Genomic DNA, 24,275 nt, shown 5'->3' with positions numbered 1-24,275 from the left:
TGACAGTGGAAATTATGTCTTCAGTTTGATGTGCACTTCTAGTTAACTGTGTGTGCATGGATGTGTTACCATCCTCTAATTCCTACATTTCTATGTTCAACAGTGTTATTCGCACTGGTGGACAACAACTTGTGCATACACCTTCTGCTAATAACTATTATACATCCTTAAGAGTTATTTCCCCATGTATTCCAATGGTGATGTGCACATCATCAGACAGTAATTTATCCAAGAAGATATCTCTGTAAGTTGTGTAGATTGCGAACATCTGCTCTCAGAGTGTTGTTGTGGGGGCTGACATTGTCTGTCTCCAGGAGACACATATTGAAGGAGCACAGAAGCATTTGCTGAACACACTAGGGTATAAAGCAATTGGGGCACCCTCACAGGGTGCTAAGGTCAAAGGAGTCGGGATATTAGTCGCCAAGAAATTGCCTTTTAGCGTTAATAGAGTAAAATCAGATGGTCTTGGGAGATGGGTAATTGCAGGGTGCTCCCTTCCTCCAAATTTTGTGTGTACTATATGCTCTATCTATGGAAGTAACCTAGATGAACCAGGTATAATTAACTGGGTGAATGAGTAATTAGCATATTGGCCACTTCCTATAATTCTGTGTGGTGACTCAAATATAAAGTTGCCTAGTAACTGGAAACCTGATGGAATTTGGAAATATAGAGGCAGGAAACAAACCAAGGGTCTTTCAGGCTGTATTAAACTTAATAAACACTCACGGACTGAAGGATGTATGGGCCAATCTAAAACCTGAACAGGATGGCTTTACTTTCTTCTCTGCTCCTCACCTCTCTCTAGCAAGACTCAACTACTTTTTGGTTACCCCTTCTCTGGCCCAATCATGCTGTATTGACATTGCACCCCGATTTTTGTCCGACCACAACCCACTTATTTTAAATATAGAGGGACGAGGCTATAAAGGACAAACTGGAGTTTTGAAAAAGCACTGTTACATGATAGCAAGTATCGAGAGCATATGCAGGGCTGGATCCAGGAGTTCTTAAATATAAATAGGGGGTCAGCTTCTATAATGATTGTGTGGGATGCCTTAAAGGCAGGAAATAGGGGGAAACGCTCCAGTACTCTATCAGAAGGAACAAAAGAGAGAAGGCACAGGTGATTCACCTTCAAGATAAAATGTCCAAAGCAGAAAGGAAACTAACACTAACTGTTAAATCAGGAGCAGGAGTTGAAGCAGCACAACTCACGAAAGCCACCGCGAAAGCCGAGATTGGGTCTATATTTGCTGAGAGAACAGCAGCAAAATGGGCATTGAGCCAAGGGAAACTATATGAGTGTGGTGAACTTATTGGTCATCAACTTGCACTCTCTATTTGGCAGCAGTCATCTGCTAACACAATCTCTTCAATTCAAACAATCTCAGATGGGGTTACAAATGACCCAGATAAAATACAAGAGTCCTTTCCGGGGGTTTTATGCAAAACCTTATACGGAAGAGGATACTAGACCCTCAGAGATCAAAGGAATAGAAATTGCAGAATACTTTGAGACAACGCCAATAGCCGAACTCAAAATAGAGAGTCGTGGCCAAATGGAACTCCCCCCAACTTGGGAAGAGATTACGACTGCATTAGCAAGCCTACTGGATGGCAAAGCCACAGGTATGGACTGCATCCCAGTCAAGTTTTATAAGCATTTCTGACAGCAGATTAAAGATATTTTTACGGAAGTAGTTATCTCCATCTTTAATGGTGCTTCTCCTCCTTCCTCCTGGTCCTCAGCTAAAATTGTAATATTCCCTAAGAAAGACAAATCACCGTTGGAAATGTCCTCCTACTGGCCAATAACCCTTATCAATACTGACTCTAAAATATTCTCCATTGTCATGGCATCCAGAATATCTACTAACATCGAGCCTGTTTTTTCTAAATGGCAGCATGGGTTCATCCCTAAAAAGGGAACTACAGAGCACATCCGCAGGACCATCACTCTATTTGACGCTGCCAGGGTGGCGGGAGACCCGATCGCATCAATTCTACTCAATGCTGAAAAACCTTTCGATCGGGTCTCCTGGCAATTCCTTTGGGACGTCATGAGGCGGATTGGCTTTGGTCCTAAGATAGTGCTGGCCCCTTCAAGTACTCTACAAGAAACCCTTCAGCCAGTATCTTAATCAATGGGCATCTGACGGAACAGATTTGAGATCTGACGAGGGACAAGACAGGGGTGTCCCTGTTCCCCACTGCTTTTTGCCCTATGTCTCCCTGGGCAAAGCTGCGTTGAACGCTCGCCGGAGAGACATTCACGAAGGTTTTTAATTTCTGTCATTGGCTGAGGGAAGGGAATTGTTTTGGGGGGGGGGCTTGTGGTGGGAACCGAATTTTTAACCTTTTGCGCACTTTTAGACACCTGGTCGCCCGCCCAGACTCGATCCTCACTTCCGGGTCTGGGGAGCACCGGTCAGCGTTCTAGTGGCGGAGGGAACTCTACATAATACGGACGCTCTTTGGCGCCGTTCTGGTCTCCCTGGGCGAAGCTGCGTTGAACGCTCGCCGGAGAGACATACACAAAGGTTTTTAATCTCTGTCATTGGCTGAGGGAAGGGAATTGTTTTGGGGGGGCTTGTGCTGGGAACTTTGGGCCCGATTCACAGAATGAACTTAAGACTCAATACTAAACTTACTACTATTTTGGTATTCACAGAATGCACTTACTACTTTTGGCATTCACAAAATGCACTTACTACTTTTGGCATTCACAGAAGTTAGGATTTTGTCTTAAGTTTGTCTTAAAACAGACTTAAGACAGACTTAAGACAAACTTAAGACAGACTTAAGACAGACTTAAGACAAAATCCTAACTTCTGTGAATACCAAAAGTAGTAAGTTCATTCTGTGAATACCAAAAGTAGTAAGTTTAGGATTGAGTCTTAAATTCATTCTGTGAATCGGGCCCTTAATTTTTAATCTTTTGCGCACTTTTAGACGCCCAGTCACCCGCCCAGACTCGATCCTTACTTCCGGGTCTGGTGAGCACCGGTCAGCGTTCTAGTGGCTGGAGGGCACTCTACATAATTCGGATGCTCTTTGGTGCCGTTCTGGTCTCCCTGGGCGAAGCTGCGCTGAACGCTCGCCGGAGAGACATACACAAAGGTTTTTAATTTCTGTCATTGGCTGAGGGAAGGGAATTGTTTTGGCGGGGCTTGTGCTGGGAACTTAATTTTTAATCTTTTGCGAACTTTTAGATGCCCGGTCGCCCGCCCACACTCGATCCTCACTTCCGGGTCTGGTGAGCACCAGTCAGCGTTCTAGTGGCTGGAGGGCACCCCATTTAATCAGCATGTTGTGGCGGGCGTGCATCCAAAGACAAGCCCGTCTGCGCCCGTCCGCGCTCTGGCCAGGCGCAGGGCCCTATCCCCTGGATGTTGTACAGCAGAGGGCATATTCTATTCACGTATGGACCTTCTCAATTTAAACCCTGCAATTAGTAATCAGCAATGCCCGAAGCTGGCCTTAGCCAAGGCTAACCACAACACCACGAGCTTCCTATGTATCTGCTGTCAGATACCGCTCCCAACAATTCTAAATGAGCCCATTAATAAATATGAAAAATGCTTCTGTGCTCCTTCAATATGTGTCACCCTTAGGCCTGAAACAGAATCTTGAGATAGTTACCAGATCCTGGGGTAAGCTGGATGTGGAACAACTGGGAAATGTCCTAGGGAATTCCAGGTTCCAGCTTCCAATGGATGCGGATAAAGCTACATTGACCTATGGTACCTGGCTCACCAAGGCTTGTGACCAGCTAGTCCCTTTTAAAAAATGGGTCCCCAAACGGGTTTGGCCCACTGCACCCTGGTACTCTGACAAGTTCAGGACAAAAAAACAAGTTTGTAAATCGGCAGAGAGGGATTGGCGGAAATCGTATTCTGCAGGGATGAAGGAAAAGTATAAATCTTGTATTTCTAAATACAAGTTAGCTCTTTTTGAAGCTAAGAAAGAGTACTTCTCACTGCAAATAATTAGGGCGGAATCAAATTCCAAAGAACTGTTCAAAACGATTTGTAAACTAGCCAAACCCACTACCCCTAATAAACAGGGCACAGTAGAATTCTGTAATAAGATGGCGGACCATTTTAAAACCAAAGTCGAAATCATTTAATCCTCCCTGGTGGTCCAGATCACGGGTGAACAGATTGACTCAGGCCCAGGGCATTAGGGTGCCCAATTACCATTGAGGACGTCCTGGATCACTTTACTGCCATTAAGAAGGCTGGCCTGATCAAATTGCTGTTCACCTTAAAATCAGGTGCTCCCAGCGACCCCTGCCCCCCCAGAATTCTTAAGTCAATCCCTGACACTATTGGAGAAGCTCTGACCCCCCTATTAAACTTGGTTCTTCGGACCGGAAAATTTCCCAGAGACTGGAAAAAGGTCTCCGTGCTCCCCCTATTGAAGAAGCAATCGCTGGACCCCAAGGACCCAAACAACTCAGTAACTTCATTTTGGCTAACAACTTTTTAGATCCCTCGCAGTTTGGGTTTAGAGCCTATCACAGTACAGAGCTGGCCTTAATTAAATCTACAGAGGAAATCAGAGAGGCCGTGGATAGGGGAGGAAATGCCATCTTAATCCTATTGGACCTATCTGCGGCCTTTGATACAGTCCATCATGGGGTCCTGCTGAACCGGCTCTCGGATATCGGAGTGAAGGGCTTAGCATGGAAATTGCTGCACTCTTTTCTGGCTGATAGGTCCCAGACGGTGGACCTAGATGGGAATGTTTCTGATCCCTTCTCGCTCCCCTGCAGGGTGCCACTGGGCTCTTCTTTGAGCCCCACGCTCTTTAATATCTATGTGGCCCCCCTGGTCAACATCATCCGGTCATTTGGGTTCCAGCTCACCTCCTACGCGGACAACACTCAGATTGTGTTGTCACTGACGGAGGGAGCGGAAAGAGAAGCAGGGGACAGGTTTCAGAAATGCATGAGCTCAATTTCCATCTGGATGTCATCTAATTGCTTAAAACTCAATTCAGCAAAAATGGAGGTGTTAAAGTTTGGCAACAATCCCCGGGTATGGACAGCGGACTGGTGGCCTGAAGGGTTGGGAGTCTGTCCTATTCCCTCTAGGAAAGCTAAGAATCTGGGAGTACTGGTGGATAATAAACTCACCTTGGGGGACCAAGTGAATCAGGTAACTTCTGCCTGTTTTATGGTCCTCAGGATAATTTAAAAAATCAAGCTCTTCCTCTCAGATAGCAACCTTAGGACTGTCGTCACAGCTTTAATTCTGTCCCGCCTGGACTATTGCAACAGCCTTTATCTCAATGTACAGAAACAACACTTGTACAAGTTGCAACTGGTCCAGAATGCGGCAGTCAGACTACTGTCGGTCACTGCTAGGTTCGCTTTGGTTAGAGGAGAGTTGAGGAAATTACATTGGCTCCCAATCCCACTTAGATCACAGTTTAAGGCTCTCTGTGTGGTCTTTAATGCAGTGAACGGGATTGGGCCAGAGTTTCTTAGACATGGGCTCAGCTGGTATGTCCCCGGCAGAACCCTGCACTCCTCCAGGTCTAAGCTAATTCGAACTCCCATGTTTAAGAAAACTACTGGAGAGGCCGAAGTTTCTTTCACTGCGCCTCCAAAGACTGGAACGAGCTTCTGTTCCAACTCAGAAATGTCCCATATCTTACTTCCTTTCAGAAGGGTTTGAAAACCTGGCTTTTCTCCAAATAATCAGTTCACTGTCTTCCCCAGGAAACTAGAACTCAGCGCCAGGACACCCCAGGGTAGCAGTGAGCTTTATAAGTTCTAATAACATATGTATTAACCCGCTCATCAATAAAATAGAACTCAACCCTGAAATAATGGCAGTAAGCAGGTTTGGTATAGATACTAAGATCATGGCCTATGCCGATGACCTTGCTGTAGTCACCCCGGAACCTAAAGCTGCTATTAAGGCGCTGGAACAAGAGGCTCAAGAATTTGGGAAGCTATCTAGTTATGCCCTTAATAAAACAAAAACACAGATCATTCTAAACGATAAAATAAATTGGGTGGATAACAGAGTAGTCCAAAAAGCCAAATATCTATGGGTATAGTTGCTGATTTAGGTCTAATAGTAAAAGAGAATTTGACCCCAATAGCTGCTGACATTAAAAAATCCCTCAAAAAAATTGACAATCTGCATCTAACCATAGTAGGAAGATGCAATGTCATAAAGATGACTTTTTTTCCCCAAACTACTTAATTTTTTTAGAACTACTCCGTTAAAGTTTAATAATAGCATCCTTCATTTGTTTGAACAAATATTTTTCCCAATTTATTTGGGCCTATTTGCAGCCGAGAAGGGCTTTTAAGCTACTTTCCCTGCCTAGAGATAGGGGAGAGTGGGCACTACCCAATCTAAAATGATACTATTGGGCGACAGTCCTACAATACTGCTCTGACTTATTGCATGAACACCCACGTCTGAATCCTATGGGACTTCCATCTCCCTATATATCATTACCAGGGGAGAGTGTTAGGGGAAGTCTTTGGAGGCAGCTGGAATTTGCCTACTACAAGCGGGTCCAATTCAAAACTTTGATGAATGCATACAGGGTTTTCGCCAACATTCGTAGATTATTTGGACTAGGCAGGCTAAACCATTACACCCCCATACAAAACAACTTAAACCTGCCACTTATATTTGAAAAAACATACTTTCAAAAATGGCATAGCTGGTATTTCAAACCTGGGGGATCTTGTGACTACAGAGGGTGTGCGGCCATTTAGCGATCTGAAAGTCCATTATAATCTAAATGATAATCAGACCTTCCTGTACCAGGCCATTGAAAAATGTTACTGCATAAATTCGGAGGATTAGCAGGCTTTGCAAAGATAGATTTAATAGATAAGTTACAGGGGCCAAAATCACTCCGGATTGGTTGTATTTATACAATGTTAAACCGCCAAATGCCGGATGATCTTTGAAAGATAGATGAAATGTGGCAACAGAAATTGAACCCCGACACCTTTTGTCTCACACTGAGCCTTGCTCAAATGTATTTATTGTCATCCAAATTACAGGCAAAGTTTTATAAGACAGGATTCTTCATATATATCACTCCCAGCTGGATTGCTAAGTGGGGAACTGGTAGAGGAACAATGTTTCCTAGATGCTCTGAGTATTCGGCGGACCTGGTACACATGTTTGCAACATGCCCAAATATAAAAACTCTATTGGACGAAGTGCAGCAGTTCCTGGGGGCAGTCTTATCATCAGACATTCAACTCACCCCAATTGTTATCATGCTCGGGCTATATGAGACGATTAATAAGAAGGCGGGGGTGCTTTAATTTTTGTTGCAATGACTATCTTTAGGATTTGTATGGCCTCACATTGGAAAGACCCGAATCCTCACTCATTTGCACTTATGGCAGGCTCAGTTGCTGGCAACATGTAAACTAGAGAGCGGTATTTACACTAAAAAAGGTAGACGTGCACAAAGACGTGCACTAGAGATATGGGAGCCCTTAACCAAGTGGCATGAGAATATGAATCTACAGGACCTTTAAAGGATAACTTAAATGATTATTTTCTTTTCTTATCTCTCTTTTGTGTCCTTGTGTTACTGTTGGATCTGTTATGATAGGATGTTATTAGACAGATATGTCCCCTTAGACCCTATGTAGAAATTAACTTTTTATTCATGGTTAGACTGTAATTCACTATTTAGAATAGAACCTCCACTGCTGGTTTCTTTTATGCATGGACTGCATGAAGGGGTTTTGAAGAGGGGGGACACCGTAATCAATTACTCCGATTGTGTATACTATCACATTGCGTTTTGGAAAAAAAAAACAGAGTGTTGTTCTGCCAGTATTGTTATTGCCTTCACTCTCAGCAAACAAGGTTGAAGTGGGAAGACTGACTGACACTAATGTATTTTCTTACATAACAATGCAATCTGTAATCCACCTCCCCATTTCCTCCAAACTCCAGGAGATCCACCCATTCACTGAAAACAATGGTTCGATGTCTTCTAAACTTATTTGGGGCCCATTGAGGCACTCAGATTTTGTGCAGAGAGGAAGAAATATCTATTACTTTATTCCTTAGGCTTTGAAGGTAGAGCTACACTTCAGCACCTAACTGGTTGTGGAGGAAGGTGAATAGTCCGATGAATATCAGAGAATTTAAAGAAAATTACAAGCTAGGTTTGATGTGCAACCCAGTTTGGTAGTGTTAAGGCACCAATTTTATAGGAGGGTTCAAAATTTGGTTAAGATGTTGATGCTTACATTAGTTGGTACAAAACACAGTGGTCCCAGCCATGACCGCATGGGTTTTCCTCATTGCTTTGTAATGGATACTTACATTACAGCACTAAGATGGTTAGTTTCTGACTACCAAATTCAGAATTTTTCAGATCAGCTAGGTAGATATTAATTTAGCAGTCACTGCAATGACAATTTTTTCAGTCAAAAATTGTTAGCAATGGGTGACCCATCATTAGAGGTTACAATTAAAACAGCTAACAGTATAGAAGGCTCTCAGTTATCAGATAAGGAATTAGACTGCAAGAGTTCTGATGTTATTGCTATTGTTAAAAACTATTTGGGAAAAGTTCAAAAGTTGAGAAGGTTATGAACAATCCTAAATCTTTCTTTTCTCAAAACAATGTGTGTTTCTGTTGTGGATATCAGATGTACACCGATGGTGGGAAACAATGTCCGGCAAAGAATGTAATCTGCTAGACTATTTAATAAACAGGGTTAATTTGCCAAAATTTGCTAGGGATGCAAACCAGAGGTACCACAACTGTCAGTTGCTTCACTGAGGAGGAAGAAAGTATTGAAAGAGATTTTAAGAAATATGGTAGTTGTGGTGAAATGTAATGAGAAAAAAGTGGGATATCTCAACTCCTGTGTTAATCCATATGTGGATGTTAAAGTTGGTGACAACATTTTGAATTTGTTGGTGGACTCAGAGGCATGAAGCACCATGATAGCACAAGAGTGGTATGATACAAGGTGGGATACGAGACCCCTTTTACCTCCAGATTGCACAGTTATGTCTTATGAGGGATGCAGAATTGACAAAAGTGAGTATGTCAAATACATTTTGGAATTCAAGGGTCAGAGGATGGCTGGTAAAGTTTCTGTTGCTTAGAAAGGGTTAAAGAAATTTGGATGGTTCCACCAGGGTTTTTTGGCATAGTCCTCAGGGCAGGAATGAAGGAGCATGTCAGAGAGAATAATGAAAAAATATCCTCATGCATTTTCTGGGTGAATTATGAAACAATAAGCACTTTAACTGAAGGATTAAGGTTAAGGAGAGATCAAGGCCTGTTAACCATAAAATGAACAATGTACCCTATAGCATAAGAGAGGATCTTAAGAAGGATTTTGAATCATTGTGTAAGAGAGGAATTATTGAAACAATTGACTCCTCATTGTGACTTTCTATGTTGGTTCTAGCTCGCAAACACAATGAAGAATCAAGGGTTTGTGTTGATCTGCATTGTCTCAACAAAGAGATCTGGATCGGATTCAAACCCTACCAAACATTAAGGAGTTGTTGGCTGGGTTAAAAGAAGTGAAATGGTTTACAAAGTTAGAATCGTCAGCACGACCCTGAATCAAGACATCTCACTGCATTTGTCTCCCCTTCTGGAACCTATTAATATTGCTGAATGCCTTTTGGATTGGCTTTGGCAGCTTCTGCCTTTTAAAGAACAATGTGTAACATGCTTAAAGGCATCCAGGGATTATCTATTTTCCAAGATGAAGTATTGATCTATGCATCAGCAGAGAATCTCATGATAAGATCCTAGATGAGGTGTTAAAAAGGTTCCAATGCCATGGTGTTGTGCTCAGGAGGAAGAAGTGTGTATTTATAAATGAGAACATTGAAAATCTGGCCCATTTTCTATCCAGCTAGGGAATTGAACCGAAAGCTAATTTGGTCAAGAGTATTGTGCAGGCTCAACTTCCAGGAGATAAAGCAGGGCTTAAATCCTTTCTTGGCATGTGTGAATTCTACTCTTGATTCATACAAAACTACCCAACATGTGTACGACCCTTGTCTCCTATGTTTTTTTTAATTTATATTCTTTTCATTAAAGACAAGAAACAGATAGCGGTCAACACATTCGCAGATTAACAGTCGCTTCAACACATCGTGAGTAACACAGAGATACAGCTGTTCATCGGTATTTGAGCAAACATAGCAGCATGTCTTATAACACATTATGGTTCTGCCTCTACATCTGTGCATATGGGTTGAGGTGGCTCGCATATGTTGCCCCTATACTCGTTGCATCTGGACCACCCCGCCACCCATTTTTTGGGGCATCCCTTAGACGTGTATACAGTCTTTTCCTGGAGCATGCATCAGTCCATGTATTTTTTCCATTCATTAAGCTTCGGAGGCTCGACTGCCCCTCAGAGTCTCGTGATATTACGCTTTGCCACTGCTTGCCCCAGTGTGACCCATATTCTCCCTTTTGCTGAAAGATCCGTTGGCTCCCAAACATTTAAAAGACATCTTTTAGCCTCCACACATAGCTCCACTCCCCACACCTCCTGTATACAGCGTGCCACTCGCCTCCAATTGGTTTGCAACAATGGGCACTCCCATATTATGTGGAAGAAAGTGCTGACTCCCCTGTACCCTCTCCTGCAGAGCTCCTCCTCGCTACGCCCCATCAGATTCAGCCTGGTGCAGGAAATGTAAACCCCGTGTAATACCTTGAGCTGGATGAGACTTAGCCTAGACGCTATGGCCACCTCCTTAGGGGAGGCGAGCGCAATCCTCCACTCCTCCTCGTCGATCTCTAGACCGTCAGCCTCCCACTTCCCCTTGAGGGCCATAAGCGGGTCTGGAGAGTTGTTTATGAGTTTTTTATAAGTGAGGGAGATTGCATGTTCCGGTAGGTGACCGTCCAACAATCTATCCTCCATAGGTGAGGCCTGTGGGGGCATCGTTCCGGAGGGATGTTCTGCTGAAGGGAGTGCCTGACCTGCAGGTACCAGAAATATTCCGTTCTTTCGAGTTGGTATGTGTCCTGGAGTGAGGCAAAGGACTTGACCCCATCTGAGCCCCAAAGGTCCCCGATTCGGGAGATACCAATGAGGTCCCAGATGCGGAACCCCTTGGTACGACCCAAGTTACCAAGCGTCTCGGAGACCCAGAGTGGAGTGGCCATTGTAAGAGTGTTGGACCAACCGAATTTTCGCTAGACTATGTGCCATAGTTGCACCGAGTGTCGGGTTGGCCCGGTGAGGTTGCATCTATCAGGCTTCGAGTACAGTGCCGCCTCAAAATTCCCACCCGAGAGTAGCCACCTGTCCATTCCATATCCGGGGTCGTTCCCGTCACAGTATGTGCCCTGGTTAATGGCCGAGAGATGTGCGGCCCAATAGTACTTGCGGATATCTGGGAGAGCTATACCCCGTCGAACCATCCCAGTGTCAACTTTTGCAAGGCTATCCTGGGTGAGCCAGACCAGGGTAGGTCACTTTGTGCGGCTTCGACAGCTGCAATTTACACCTGCGGTACCAGGTCGGGGTAGTTTTGAAGAGCATAGAGAAACCTCGTCAGCGCCATCATTTTAAAAAGCGCCTCTCGGACCAGCAGGAACAGCGGGAGTTGTTTCCAGGTTGCGGAGTCTCGTTTGAGCCTTTCATACATGGCAGCCTTGTCCTTGGAAATAAAGACGCCTAGATATTTGAAGCCCTCGGTGACCACCGTGATAGGGCAGTCCCTGGGAAGCGCCCGGGGGCCGCCATGGAGGACATATAGGAGAGATTTGCTCCAGTTGATGCTGTAACCAGAGTTTTTGCCAAAGTTAGTGAAGATATCCAGGGCCACCGTAAGGGACCTGCGAGGTCGAATGAGGTACAGGAGGATGTCATCCGCATAAAGCGAGATCCTGTCCTCCCACCCGTCTGCCTACCGAAGCCCTTTTAGGGACACGTCCTGCCTGATCCAGGCCGCAAGAGGCTCAAGTGAAAGGGCAAAGAGGAGAGGCGAAAGGGGGCATCCCTGCCGTGTCCCTCTCTCAAGGGCGAAAGCCTCTGAGGTTTTATTGTTGACCGTGACTTGAGCCAAGGTTTCTGAGTAGAGGAGACGCACCCACTCAATAAAGCTAGAGCCAAAACCCAATTTGCAAATCACTGCCATCATGTAGGGCCATTCCAATGTATCGAATGCCATAGTGGCATCGAGCGAGACCACAACTGCGTCCTCCCTGATGGTGTAGCACCCTTGTCTCCTATGTTAATGAGGGGTGTACCATTCGAATGGGGTGCAGAGTGCCAACAAATGTTTGCATGGCTAAAAGATCAGTTTATTTCCTCAAACGTATTAAAACATTGTGACACTGATTTACGGTGTGTCATGACAGTGGATCCCAGCAATGTGTGGTTGGTGGCTGTCCTCACACAGTTGAAGGAGACTCAATTTCAAACTCTTGGTTATACTTCCTGTGTGTTGAGTGGTCCCCAGAAGCAATATTTGGTGATTGAGAAGGAACTCTTGGCTTGCTGTTGTGCAATTGCAAAAAGATCAATTGGACATAATGCTGAGCAATATCAAACACTCACCCCCAGTCCAGAGATCTGGGCCTAAATCCATTGTATTTTTGCTCACCAGGCCACCCCAGTTTTGACTCAGTCACATGCAAATCAGCCTTGGCCCTATTACCCATGGGAACAGTCTTTCCCAAACTGACAGGCCCTCCCTGCACTAGAAACAAACATCCTAGGACTGGTTTTGAGGTATCATCCCTCATCAGCCACAATAGCTTGGCTCCAGTGACATATCAAGCACGGGACCCACATCTGTGCATACCCGTCCCACGTGGAGTAGATGTGTGGTAAAAATAAGAGATAAAGAAGGAGATGTGGAAGAAGAAGTGGTTGAGAATGTTGTAGAGTAATCTCAGGACAATTATGGTATGTCTGGTGTAACGTCATCAGTGACTGGTGTAAAGCCATCAGTGTCTGGAAGATGTGAAGGAGTGAGTGTGAGGATCAATGAGTCTGGTTCTAGGTCATGTGTGAGACAGCAGTCAGTTGATGACACTACCATACACATTTAGAGTTATGAACATAGTTTCTTTCTAGTTATTTTATGTCTTTACAAAAACGTTGGTGTGTTTTTTTTGTTTTTCTTTAGTTTTTTTCTTTACTGTGGGACTTTGTTATGGTCGTTTTGCTTGACACAGCTCTTCATTTTTGTATATAGCATTTTTGGTTTTATAGTTGGAAACTTACTTTTCTTTGCAAAAGTGAACAAGCATTTACAATGCAATAGGTCTCGTGTTAATTAAGTTTGAGCTATTGGCATTGCTTAATATTGCAACACCAATTGCACAAAAAGTCTATAAATTGTAGGCCCAAAAAATGTGTATTTATTTTTGTAGCAGTGGTGGCATGCTGCTCTTTAGATGAATATGTTTGAAAGTAAAGTGCGCCATACTGCGATTACTCTGCACTCACTACTCTGCACTCACTACTCTGCACTCACTACTCTGCACTCACTACTCTGCACTCACTACTTTGCATTCACTACTCACTACCCACTACTAACTACTCACTACTCTGCACTCACTACTCACTACTCACTACCCACTACTCACTACTCACTACTCTGCACTCACTACTCACTACCCACTACTCACTACTCACTACTCTGCACTCACTACTCACTACTCTGCACTCACTACTCACTACTCTGCACTCACTACTCACTACTCTGCACCCACTACTCACTACTCTGCACTCACTACTCTGCACTCACTACTCTGCACTCACTACTCACTACTCTGCACTCACTACTCACTACTCTGCACTCATTACTCTGTACTCACTACTCTGCACTCACTACTCTGCACCCACTACTCACTACCCACTACTCACTACTCACTACTCTGCACTCACTACTCACTACCCACTACTCACTACTCACTACTCTGCACTCACTACTCACTACCCACTACTCACTACTCTGCACTCACTACTCTGCACTCACTACTCTGCACTCACTACTCACTACTCTGCACTCACTACTCACTACTCTGCACTCACTACTCTGCACTCACTACTCACTACTCTGCACTCACTACTCACTACTCTGCACTCACTACTCTGCACTCACTACTCACTACTCTGCACTCACTACTCACTACTCTGCACTCACTACTCTGCACTCACTACTCTGCACTCACTACTCTGCACTCACTACCCACTACCCACTACTCTGCACTCACTACTCTGCACTCACTACTCACTACTCTGCACTCACTACTCTGCACACACACTACTCTGCACTCACTACTCACTACTCTGCACTCACTACTCACTACTCTGCACTCACTACTCACTACTCTGCACTCACTACTCTGCACACACACTACTCTGCACTCACTACTCACTACTCTGCACTCACTACTCACTACTCTGCACTCACTACTCACTACTCTGCACTCACTACTCTGCACTCACTACTCTACACTCACTACTCTGCACTCACTACTCACTACTCTGCACTCACTACTCTGCACTCACTACTCTGCACTCACTACTCTGCACTCACTACTCACTACTCTGCACTCACTACTCACTACTCTGCACTCACTACTCACTACTCTGCACTCACTACTCTGCACTCACTACTCACTACTATGCACTCACTACTCTGCGCTCACTACTCTGCACTCACTACTCTGCACTCACTACTCTGCACTCACTACTCTGCACTATGCACTCTGCACTCACTACTCTGCACTCACTACTCTGCACTCACTACTCACTACTCTGCACTCACTACTCACTACTCTGCACTCACTACTCACTACTCTGCACTCACTACTCACTACTCTGCACTCACTACTGCACTCACTACTCACTACTCTGCACTCACTACTGCACTCACTACTCACTACTCTGCACTCACTACTGCACTCACTACTCACTACTCTGCACTCACTACTCACTACTCTGCACTCACTACTCACTACTCTGCACTCACTACTCTGCACTCACTACTCACTACTCTGCACTCACTACTCTGCACACACACTACTCTGCACTCACTACTCACTACTCTGCACTCACTACTCACTACCCTGCACTCACTACTCACTACTCTGCACTCACTACTCTGCACTCACTACTCACTACTCTGCACACACACTACTCTGCACTCACTACTCACTACTCTGCACTCACTACTCACTACTCTGCACTCACTACTCACTACTCTGCACTCACTACTCTGCACTCACTACTCTACACTCACTACTCTGCACTCACTACTCACTACTCTGCACTCACTACTCTGCACTCACTACTCTGCACTCACTACTCTGCACTCACTACTCACTACTCTGCACTCACTACTCACTACTCTGCACTCACTACTCTGCGCTCACTACTCTGCACTCACTACTCTGCACTCACTACTCTGCACTCACTACTCTGCACTCTGCACTCACTACTCTGCACTCACTACTCTGCACTCACTACTCACTACTCTGAACTCACTACTCACTACTCTGCACTCACTACTCACTACTCTGCACTCACTACTCACTAATCTGCACTCACTACTGCACTCACTACTCACTACTCTGCACTCACTACTGCACTCACTACTCACTACTCTGCACTCACTACTCACTACTCTGCACTCACTACTGCACTCACTACTCACTACTCTGCACTCACTACTGCACTCACTACTCTGCACTCACTACTCACTACTCTGCACTCACTACTCTGCAATCACTACTCTGCACTCACTACTCTGCACTCAATACTCTGCACTTACTACTCACTACTCTGCACTCACTACTCACTACTCTGCACTCACTACTGCACTCACTACTCACTACTCGGCACTCACTACTGCACTCACTACTCACTACTCTGCACTCACTACTGCACTCACTACTCACTACTCTGCACTCACTACTCTGCACTCACTACTCTGCACTCACTACTCTGCACTCACTACTCTGCACTCACTACTCACTACTCTGCACTCACTACTCACTACTCTGCACTCACTACTCACTACTCTGCGCTCACTACTCTGCACTCACTACTCACTACTCTGCACTCACTACTCACTACTCAGCACTCACTACTCACTACTCTGCACTCACTACTGCACTCACTACTCACTACTCTGCACTCACTACTCACTACTCTGCACTCACTACTCTGCACTCACTACTCTGCACTCACTACTCACTACTCTGCACTCACTACTGCACTCACTACTCACTACTCTGCACTCACTACTGCACTCACTACTCACTACTCTGCACTCACTACTCCGCACTCTGCACTCACTACTCTGCACTCACTACTCTGCACTCACTACTCTGCACTCACTACTCACTACTCTGCAGTCACTACTCACTACTCTCCACTCACTACTCACTACTCTGCACTCACTACTCACTACTCTGCACTCACTACTCACTACTCTGCACTCACTACTCTGCACACTCACTACTCTGCCCTCACTACTCTGCACTCACTACTCTGCACTCACTACTCTGCACTCACTACTCACTACTCTGCACTCACTACTCTGCACTCACTACTCACTAGTCTGCACTCACTACTCTGCACACTCACTACTCTGCACTCACTACTCTGCACTCACTACTCTGCACTCACTACTCTGCACTCACTACTCTGCACACTCACTACTCTGCACTCACTACTCTGCACTCACTACTCTGCACTCTGTACTCTGCACTCTGTACTCACTACTCTGTACTCACTACCCTGCACTCACTACTCTGCACTCACTACTCACTACTCTGCACTCACTACTCTGCACTCACTACTCTGCATATTCAAGTGCAGCAGGTGCTTGGTAAACTTGCTGAAGGAAATTGAACCATAAAAAGTTTGACAAAAGTGAGTGATGAAACGTTTGAAGCAGCTTCGACTCCAAAAGTAACAGTGAGATTGAAGAGGGGGAGATCCCACATAATAAATTAAAAACCTTGTTTTGATTGTATTTCGGCGGTTCCACATTGCACCTACGGCAGCTGCACTCTACGGTATAACACAAAGTGTATGCCGGGAGAAGACCTCCAGCTGCAATGGGTTGCCCATAAACTTAAATGAAATATAATTCTCTTTAACACAACACACCTACCGTACGCTGTGAAGTTCTTTGCTTTTTGTGTACTTTCACAGCCTACACACGTGTTCCCGCATGCCATACTTCATTTTAAGTTCCACAATTGCCAGTGAATTTAAGATGAATTTTAACACCAGATATGGGAGAGCCTTACCGGAAACAATCAGCCCCTTCACCTCTGCACCATCTGCATATTAACAGCCTTTCAGCATTCGAAACCTATTGTGGGGCGGAACTTCCGTCTTTTGAAGCCCGAGCCCACGGAGTGCCTGGCCAGAGGAGCGGTGGTGACTGGGAGCCCCGCCGTGGCTGAAGAAGTCCGTAGTGGCGGTAAGTGGGCGGGGGGGTGGGGGGTCTCTCGGTGCGCTTGTGTGTGTGTGCGAGAGTGTGCATGTGTGCGACACCATGGGGTGGGGGTGTCTGTATGTATGCGTACGTGTATGTGCGCTCGTGTGTCTGTGTGTGCGCATGCGTGCAGGGGGAAGTGTGCCTGTGTATGTATGCGCTTCCCAGGAGACAGACACGGCTAGCGCGTTCGCGCGCGCGTGGCCTGCGCCGATCGCCTTTTGCGAGATGCGCGCGGCCAGGTGCTGTCTCCTGGGAAGCAGAGTCAGTAACAAAAGATCTCCTGGCGGACACAGCGCTGACGCGCCGTTCGCCACGAGACCTAAAAACCATGTGGTATCTATGTCTTTGAGCGCATGGTATCCTGTATTTGTTCACAAATGCATGTGGAATACATTATTCAAAGAGTTGCCAGTCGGTGTAGGACCTGTCGGTGTAGGACCAGTCGGTGTAGGACCACAAGCAGCTCGCTACTTTGTATTCTTAATAAACTCACCTTTTTACACAACTGGATTCTTTGGAGTTTGTAAGCCCTGACGATACCCTTGTGTACAAACATCATGCAAGTTGGCTACTAATTATATATTCTATACACTGTTAATTTTCATGCGGTAAATACTGCTAGCACATCACATGTAACCTGTTATACATCCTCTCGACCCATTTCTGCTAGACAGTTTCTTCTTGAAGGAGCTTCTTGTGAGTGAAAATCACATGTAAAGTGTATGTAAGTGGGCGGAAAGTAAAATTGTAAAATTCACAAAAAATGTGCACACCCAACAATAAGAAATCATACTAGATTACACTCATTAGAAATAAGGCTCCTTGAGTGAACTTAATTGGATTGCATTTCATCACTGTGAGGGACTGTAGTCTAAAAAAAAGGTCATAGATCCTCATATTTTGTACAGACACATTCGGTGTAAGAGAAATCCATACTATACCTTTCACTCACAGACAAATGCCACAGTCATACCTGTGACAGTCCTGGTCAGTTTTATACTTATCCCTTGGAGATTTGAGTCACCTGGGCATTGAGGGATCTCGAATCTACCACTCATGCACCACCGCATTGTGAATATTGATATTGAAGATGTTAGCTGCGGTCTTCTCCCAGGCGTCTCAAGGAAAGGACGCCACAACATCTCTAAAATAGTAAGAGTACTGACAGATATCTGTTTTCTTCTGACATCAGTAGAATCCTGTAGTAAAGACACTTACATTTAAAATGAAATAAAGTATTTATTCCTTAACCCTTTAAGTGCTGCCGTCGGCCAACGGTCGTCACGAGCACTACCTTGCCAGTGCTGCGCACAACCGTTTGCCCGTTATTCGAACTTTCAGCACTGGGCGCTGAACGTTCGACGCTGCTAAGGAGTTAAAACTTAACCGGATAGCTTAACATGTGGCTCTACCACAAAGTCAGGATTCACAATGTTCACAGGTGACGTTTACAATTTGAAACATGCATATAACTGTATAACTGTCCTACCTGTTATGTGCCTTGCGCGAGGTATACAAAGCACGCGCAATAGTTAAATCTAAATAATAACACACTGAGGTCTCTGCTTGTCCACTCGCTCCACGCGATGTCGAGTTGCGAGGACAAGCAGACACTACAAATCCTCAAATCAGTACTTTACTCAGCACCCTCCTCAACTACCGGTTTGCTGCCGTTTAGGCACAAACTTTCCAAACATCAAATGAATCTCAGAGTAGTCAGGCAGCCAGAACTCTAATGCTGCAAGCCATGCACCTCCATTCGACATGAGCACTGCATCTTAGCTCCTTTATTCTTTCATTCAGTCTGAATCAACAGTGCAATAATAATATATAAACAAGATATTTCCCTTGACAACTTTTATACACTTGTTTCCCATCATGCCATTACAGCCCTCTTTCAAACCACTACGTGGTACCAAATTGAATTTATCTTTCGCCACGGAGCACGAGTTCATGCTAATGATTTTAAGATCTTTCTTTACATATATTCTGCTTTGAGAATGGAGAAGTGACACAAGGGAACCTAAAATCATTCTGCCGAATTTGTAGATATCTAAAATGTGTGCAATAAACAATGCCATCTGTTATGGCAAACTATGTAGTTTATTGAGGGTAGAGTTTGTTATAGTTCAGACAAATTAGACAGACCTATTCTGAAGATGTATTATCATTTTTACCTCTTATAAATGTCTATTCCAAAAATATAAGGCAATGTAAGCTATATTCAGGTAATTTAATATTAACAGGAATAAGGTAATTTAATATTAACAGGAATAATCCCCAATATTGGAAATGTAAACCTCTAAAATATAAGATTTTATTTTTCATGTAGTCGACTTATGGCTTTGCAGGAAGATAAGATGAGAAAAAGATGGAAGAAGCAAGATATTTGCATGGGTGACAGTGAAACCTGTGCTTTTCCAAAGCTGATTAATAACTACAACAAGCACATCATCTCATTTGCTGAGGACGAAGCAGGTACAGTACATTTATTTTCTACTTTTCTGCCCCCAGGTAAAGGTTATCTGTAAAATATACTCTGCCTTAGCAATGATAACATAAACCAGGCATTTGTGCAAAAATTATTAAAATGTTATTATTCACTATTCTGAAAAAAGCTCAATCTTATTCAGAACAGTTGGAGAAAGGAATACAACGATTAACATTTCAAAGTGTTTAAAGCAATGTGATAAAGCTATATTTGTCTTTGTTTTTTCTAGGGTCTTTCTGGATTTGGTGAATGTAGGGCACATAGTCAGATATTGTGAATATTGTAGCTTGTACAATTTTAATTCCATGCACTATGTTGGTTAAATGCATTCTTAGTACTTAATGCCTTCTTGGAATAACAGATAAAACAAGAGGCACAAATAAATCCACATAACATGTGTATTTGTAAAGTGCATGTTCACCTTTATTTAGCATCCATGTTTTATTTTCCCCCTCAATGAATAGTATTACATTTTCTCATGTTTATGTACCTGAACTTGAGTCTCCATGGAGAAAGCTGAATCATGTCGATAAACCTTTGGCTCGATGTTGCGAAAGTGTCTGCTGCAACCAGATTACTTTTTAAGTACATATCCTTGGAAGATATTAAATGGAGAATGGAGATCTACATATGCTATACATCACAGTGACTTTCACCAGAACATTTAGGAGAATACTTATTTTATAATGTTTCCCTTTTGCACCTAATCACAAATAAACTCAAACTTACCAGAATGTGAATGAGTGACGTATGCCTGCGGTTTGCAGAGATTTATGACTGCTTATCTAATGTACAAGGCTTCAAAGGTGCATGTGTGCTTTACTTTTGAGCCCCATAATTTAACATTAAAATTTATGATAGCCACATGCGTCCGTAGTATTCCTATGTTTTCCCTAATCCTAACTCTGTTTTTTGTGCGGTGTGCATGTTTGGATTTGGAGGTAGCATTCATTCCAAAAATGTCCATTAAATTTTATTTTACCTTTTGGAAAAAAAAATCATGAATTGTGTATCCCTCCTTCACTGTTTTTGACAATGAAGAATAAGATGCACTTCACATGCCTCTGTTAAAGAGGAGGGCCGGTATCCTGAATGCGGTGGTGACGGTGAGTGGGAGGGTAGTGATGGAGAAGCACAGGGTGAAGGGAGAGAATTTAATGTCTTTGAGTGAGAGAAGAGAGTTACTTTTTCAGATGTAGGCAGTTGTTTGACGAAAGCATTAGCAAAGGAACTTAGATAGACGGTCCAAGATGGCGGATTGACACGCCAGTACAGAGAACGCTCACTGAGGGTCCGGACTCTGGTTATGGCGGTTAACGTCTTTTAACCGACTTTTAGTCAAAATTAAATCGTCTTTGGCAGCTGATTGCGAACTGTCAGAGAAAACAACGAAAATGACGAATGTTTGTAGGCTGAGAGTCTGGGCAGGAACGGCTCACCTGTTACCGCGCTGGTGAAAGGCTGAACGTAACCGGAGGTGGAGACGGATGTCGCGGCTTCAGCTGATTGAGAGAGGCTGAGAGTCTGGGTAGGAACGGCTCGCCTGTACGCGCCGGTGAAAATCTGAACGTAGCCAGAGGCAGAGGTGGATGCTGCGGCTTCGGCTGATTGAGAGACGGGTGAGGGGGTTGCTCCGCTCCTTACGGCTACCGCGTTTCATCCCTACAGCCTCGAAGGGTTGGACAACACTCGGCTGGCTTGGACTGCCGGCTCACAGGAGTTCTAACCCATTGGCGGTAGTGAAGCTTGGGGTAATGGCGCCAAAGCCGCCAGGAAGGAATACACGGACGAGCGTGATGAAACAGACATTGGCAAATAGTGGCACGGACACTGCTGCGGTATCTGCGGTAACTACAGCAACGGCTTCGGAAACTTCCACGGAGCGGTCAGAGGCGCATATTTCTGATGCAGGAAAGAAAATCACGGGTAGGCAAGAGAAACTGAGCTCATGTTCAAACACTGGTAAACCATTTCTTCGCCTCCCCCTTACTGCTAAAACTAAACTAGCATCTGATAATATTATGCCTAAACCAACTGCTGCTGATTTTCTAACACCCTCAGACATTATCAATCCCTCTGGAACAGAGGATAACATTGTAGCTTGCGGGGGGAATCAGGATGTAAATACTGCTCTGGAAACTGAAACAGATATAGGCACCTCTATCAATGTTGCGAGCATGAATATTACACCGTTAAAAGACTGTCCCTCTATTATTGATACTCAGCTACAACCATGGATACAATTAATGGCAAATACCAGTGCTGAAAATGTACTACCTATATCAACATCAGTATTAACAACAGAGATGCTGGTAGAAGAGGAGATATCCAGTGAAGTAGAGGGGACAAAGGAGACTCAGGGGGTAGAATATGTGGAACATGTGGATGCAGCAGAAACTGATGAGGAATACTGCGACCTTCCTGACCCAGGCAACAGTACACCCTTGTGCTCAGCTAAAGACAAAGCTAACAGTATAAAAAAAGCAAGAGGCAAGACTAAGAATAAGGTTAAGAGAACTATAAATAAACCTAAGCCTACTACTGTAAAAGCTATAGTGGATAACAGTCCGATAAGGAAATGGGTACAAACTAAGGGCGGTGTTAAATCGATGGCTTTAAGACTTTCAGGAAACAGCCCTATCGAGGCAGGTGGTGCATCTGGGGAGATAAATTGCCTCAGTAATTTTATGAATTCAACTACCTCTGGGGGCTCAGCAAAGAGGCTGTTAGAAATACTTAATCGCTCCCAAAGTGGGCATACTACCCCTGTTGTGGTATTAGGGGATGGGTCGAATGAGATGGAGACGGTCGTCACTTTAACGGAAACTTTATCCTCCTCTTCCCCTGCCCCACAAGCAGTAACAACCTCAGCATCTGTATTGCCCATGACAATCTCAAGGGCAGGAATAACAAAGGAACCCGACTTAGTTGGGTCTGATAGCTCCACGCTTCATTTCTGGTGAATACCTCTTAGAATAATACACCAACACCTATTGATTGGAATCTCCAAGGGGAGGTGTCTTCGTCATTTCATATGATTTTGCAGTTGTTAAATGAACAAAAACACAAAGCCCAATCTCATTATCAGCAGATGAGGGAAGATAGCAGCAAGACGCAATCCTCATTGCAGGAGATGTCCTGTAAACTCGGTGCTATCTCCCAGGACGTTGCAGAGCTTCAACAAAGAGTGGTTTTAATGGAGGAAAAATCATCTTGCTCTGAAATAGCTGTGAATAAGCATGAGGTCCAGATCAGTCAAATGCAAGCTAAACTTGAAGATTTAGAAAATCGACAACGCAGACAGAATCTTCGCATATTTGGTATTGTGGAAGGGGCTGAAGGAGCCGACTCTAGGGCATACATTGTTCGCTTATTTCAGAAAGCTTTTCCTAAATTATCAGATTGGGTTTGGGACTCACAGATACAAAGAGCCCACCGGCTTCCACTGATTCACAGAAATAAGGGAAGCAAATACCCCCGCCCAATCTTAATCTGTATTGGTGACTTTCTACTTCGCCAGGCAATCTCATTAAAAGCGAGACCAAATACCCCAGTCACTATTGATTCAACTACTTTCTTTGTGAGATCATATTTAAGTAAACACTCTATGGAGCGGCGTTGGAAACTGAAACAATATATTGACCCAATAAAGGAGCTGGGGGGTCAGGCTTTTTTGCAAGAACCAGGCAAGTTGAAAGTTTTAAAGAATGGTCGTACATACTATTTCTTGGAAGAAAACGAGGTCGAGCAAGTAATGGTTAAATGGAAATCGGAAAAAAATGGACAATGAATTATGTATGAATTATGCTCTCTATAATCTCTTCTTCTAAATGTTGAATAACTCAACCTATATCTAAATTACGAATGGTATTCGGCTGTCTACTAGTTGAATGCGATTACTTTTTGATGTATTCGGCTATAAGGTACTATATAATGTATCATATGATTTGATATGAGCTTTTTCTTTTTTTGAATGCCCGGATTCTCGGGCCGTGACTTCGTCTTAGCTGCCACTACAGCGGCAGCTGGGTTAATGGGGGGCATAGGCATAGGTCTGAAAGGGGGTGGGATAGCGTGCTGTTAGGTAGGGGTGGGGAGGGGTGTGGAGGGGGGTGATCTTCAGGGTAAAAACGGCATCACGGGGGCAAGCAGTTTCATAATACTGAGATGTAGCAAGGTTGATTTCATTTGGTATAAGGGCACTAAAGATAGGAATATGTATTTTATAAAATATATCAATTAAAATGTCTAGTTTGGAATGTGGCGGGCTTAAATATCAGGATTAAAAGAAGTCTTGTGTT

The 24,275-nt window shown here is 44.2% G+C and overlaps 1 protein-coding gene across 1 annotated transcript in view; it reads left to right on the top strand.

Moving 5' to 3' along the window:
- Nucleotides 1-24,275, top strand: part of HHIPL2 (HHIP like 2) — a 330,904-nt gene that overhangs the window by 210,434 nt on the left and 96,195 nt on the right. Inside the window, exon 6 of the mRNA XM_086925469.1 lies at nt 19,816-19,961. Within this exon, the coding sequence (XP_086781595.1) occupies nt 19,816-19,961 (146 nt within the window). The remainder of the gene's footprint in view (nt 1-19,815; nt 19,962-24,275) is intronic.

Source organism: Lissotriton vulgaris, chromosome 6, assembly GCF_964263255.1.
Source record: "Lissotriton vulgaris chromosome 6, aLisVul1.2, whole genome shotgun sequence".
NCBI classification, from domain to species: Eukaryota; Metazoa; Chordata; class Amphibia; order Caudata; family Salamandridae; genus Lissotriton; species Lissotriton vulgaris.
The sequence above is the reverse complement of the archived record's forward strand: the minus strand, read 5'-3'. Positions and strand labels throughout refer to the sequence as shown.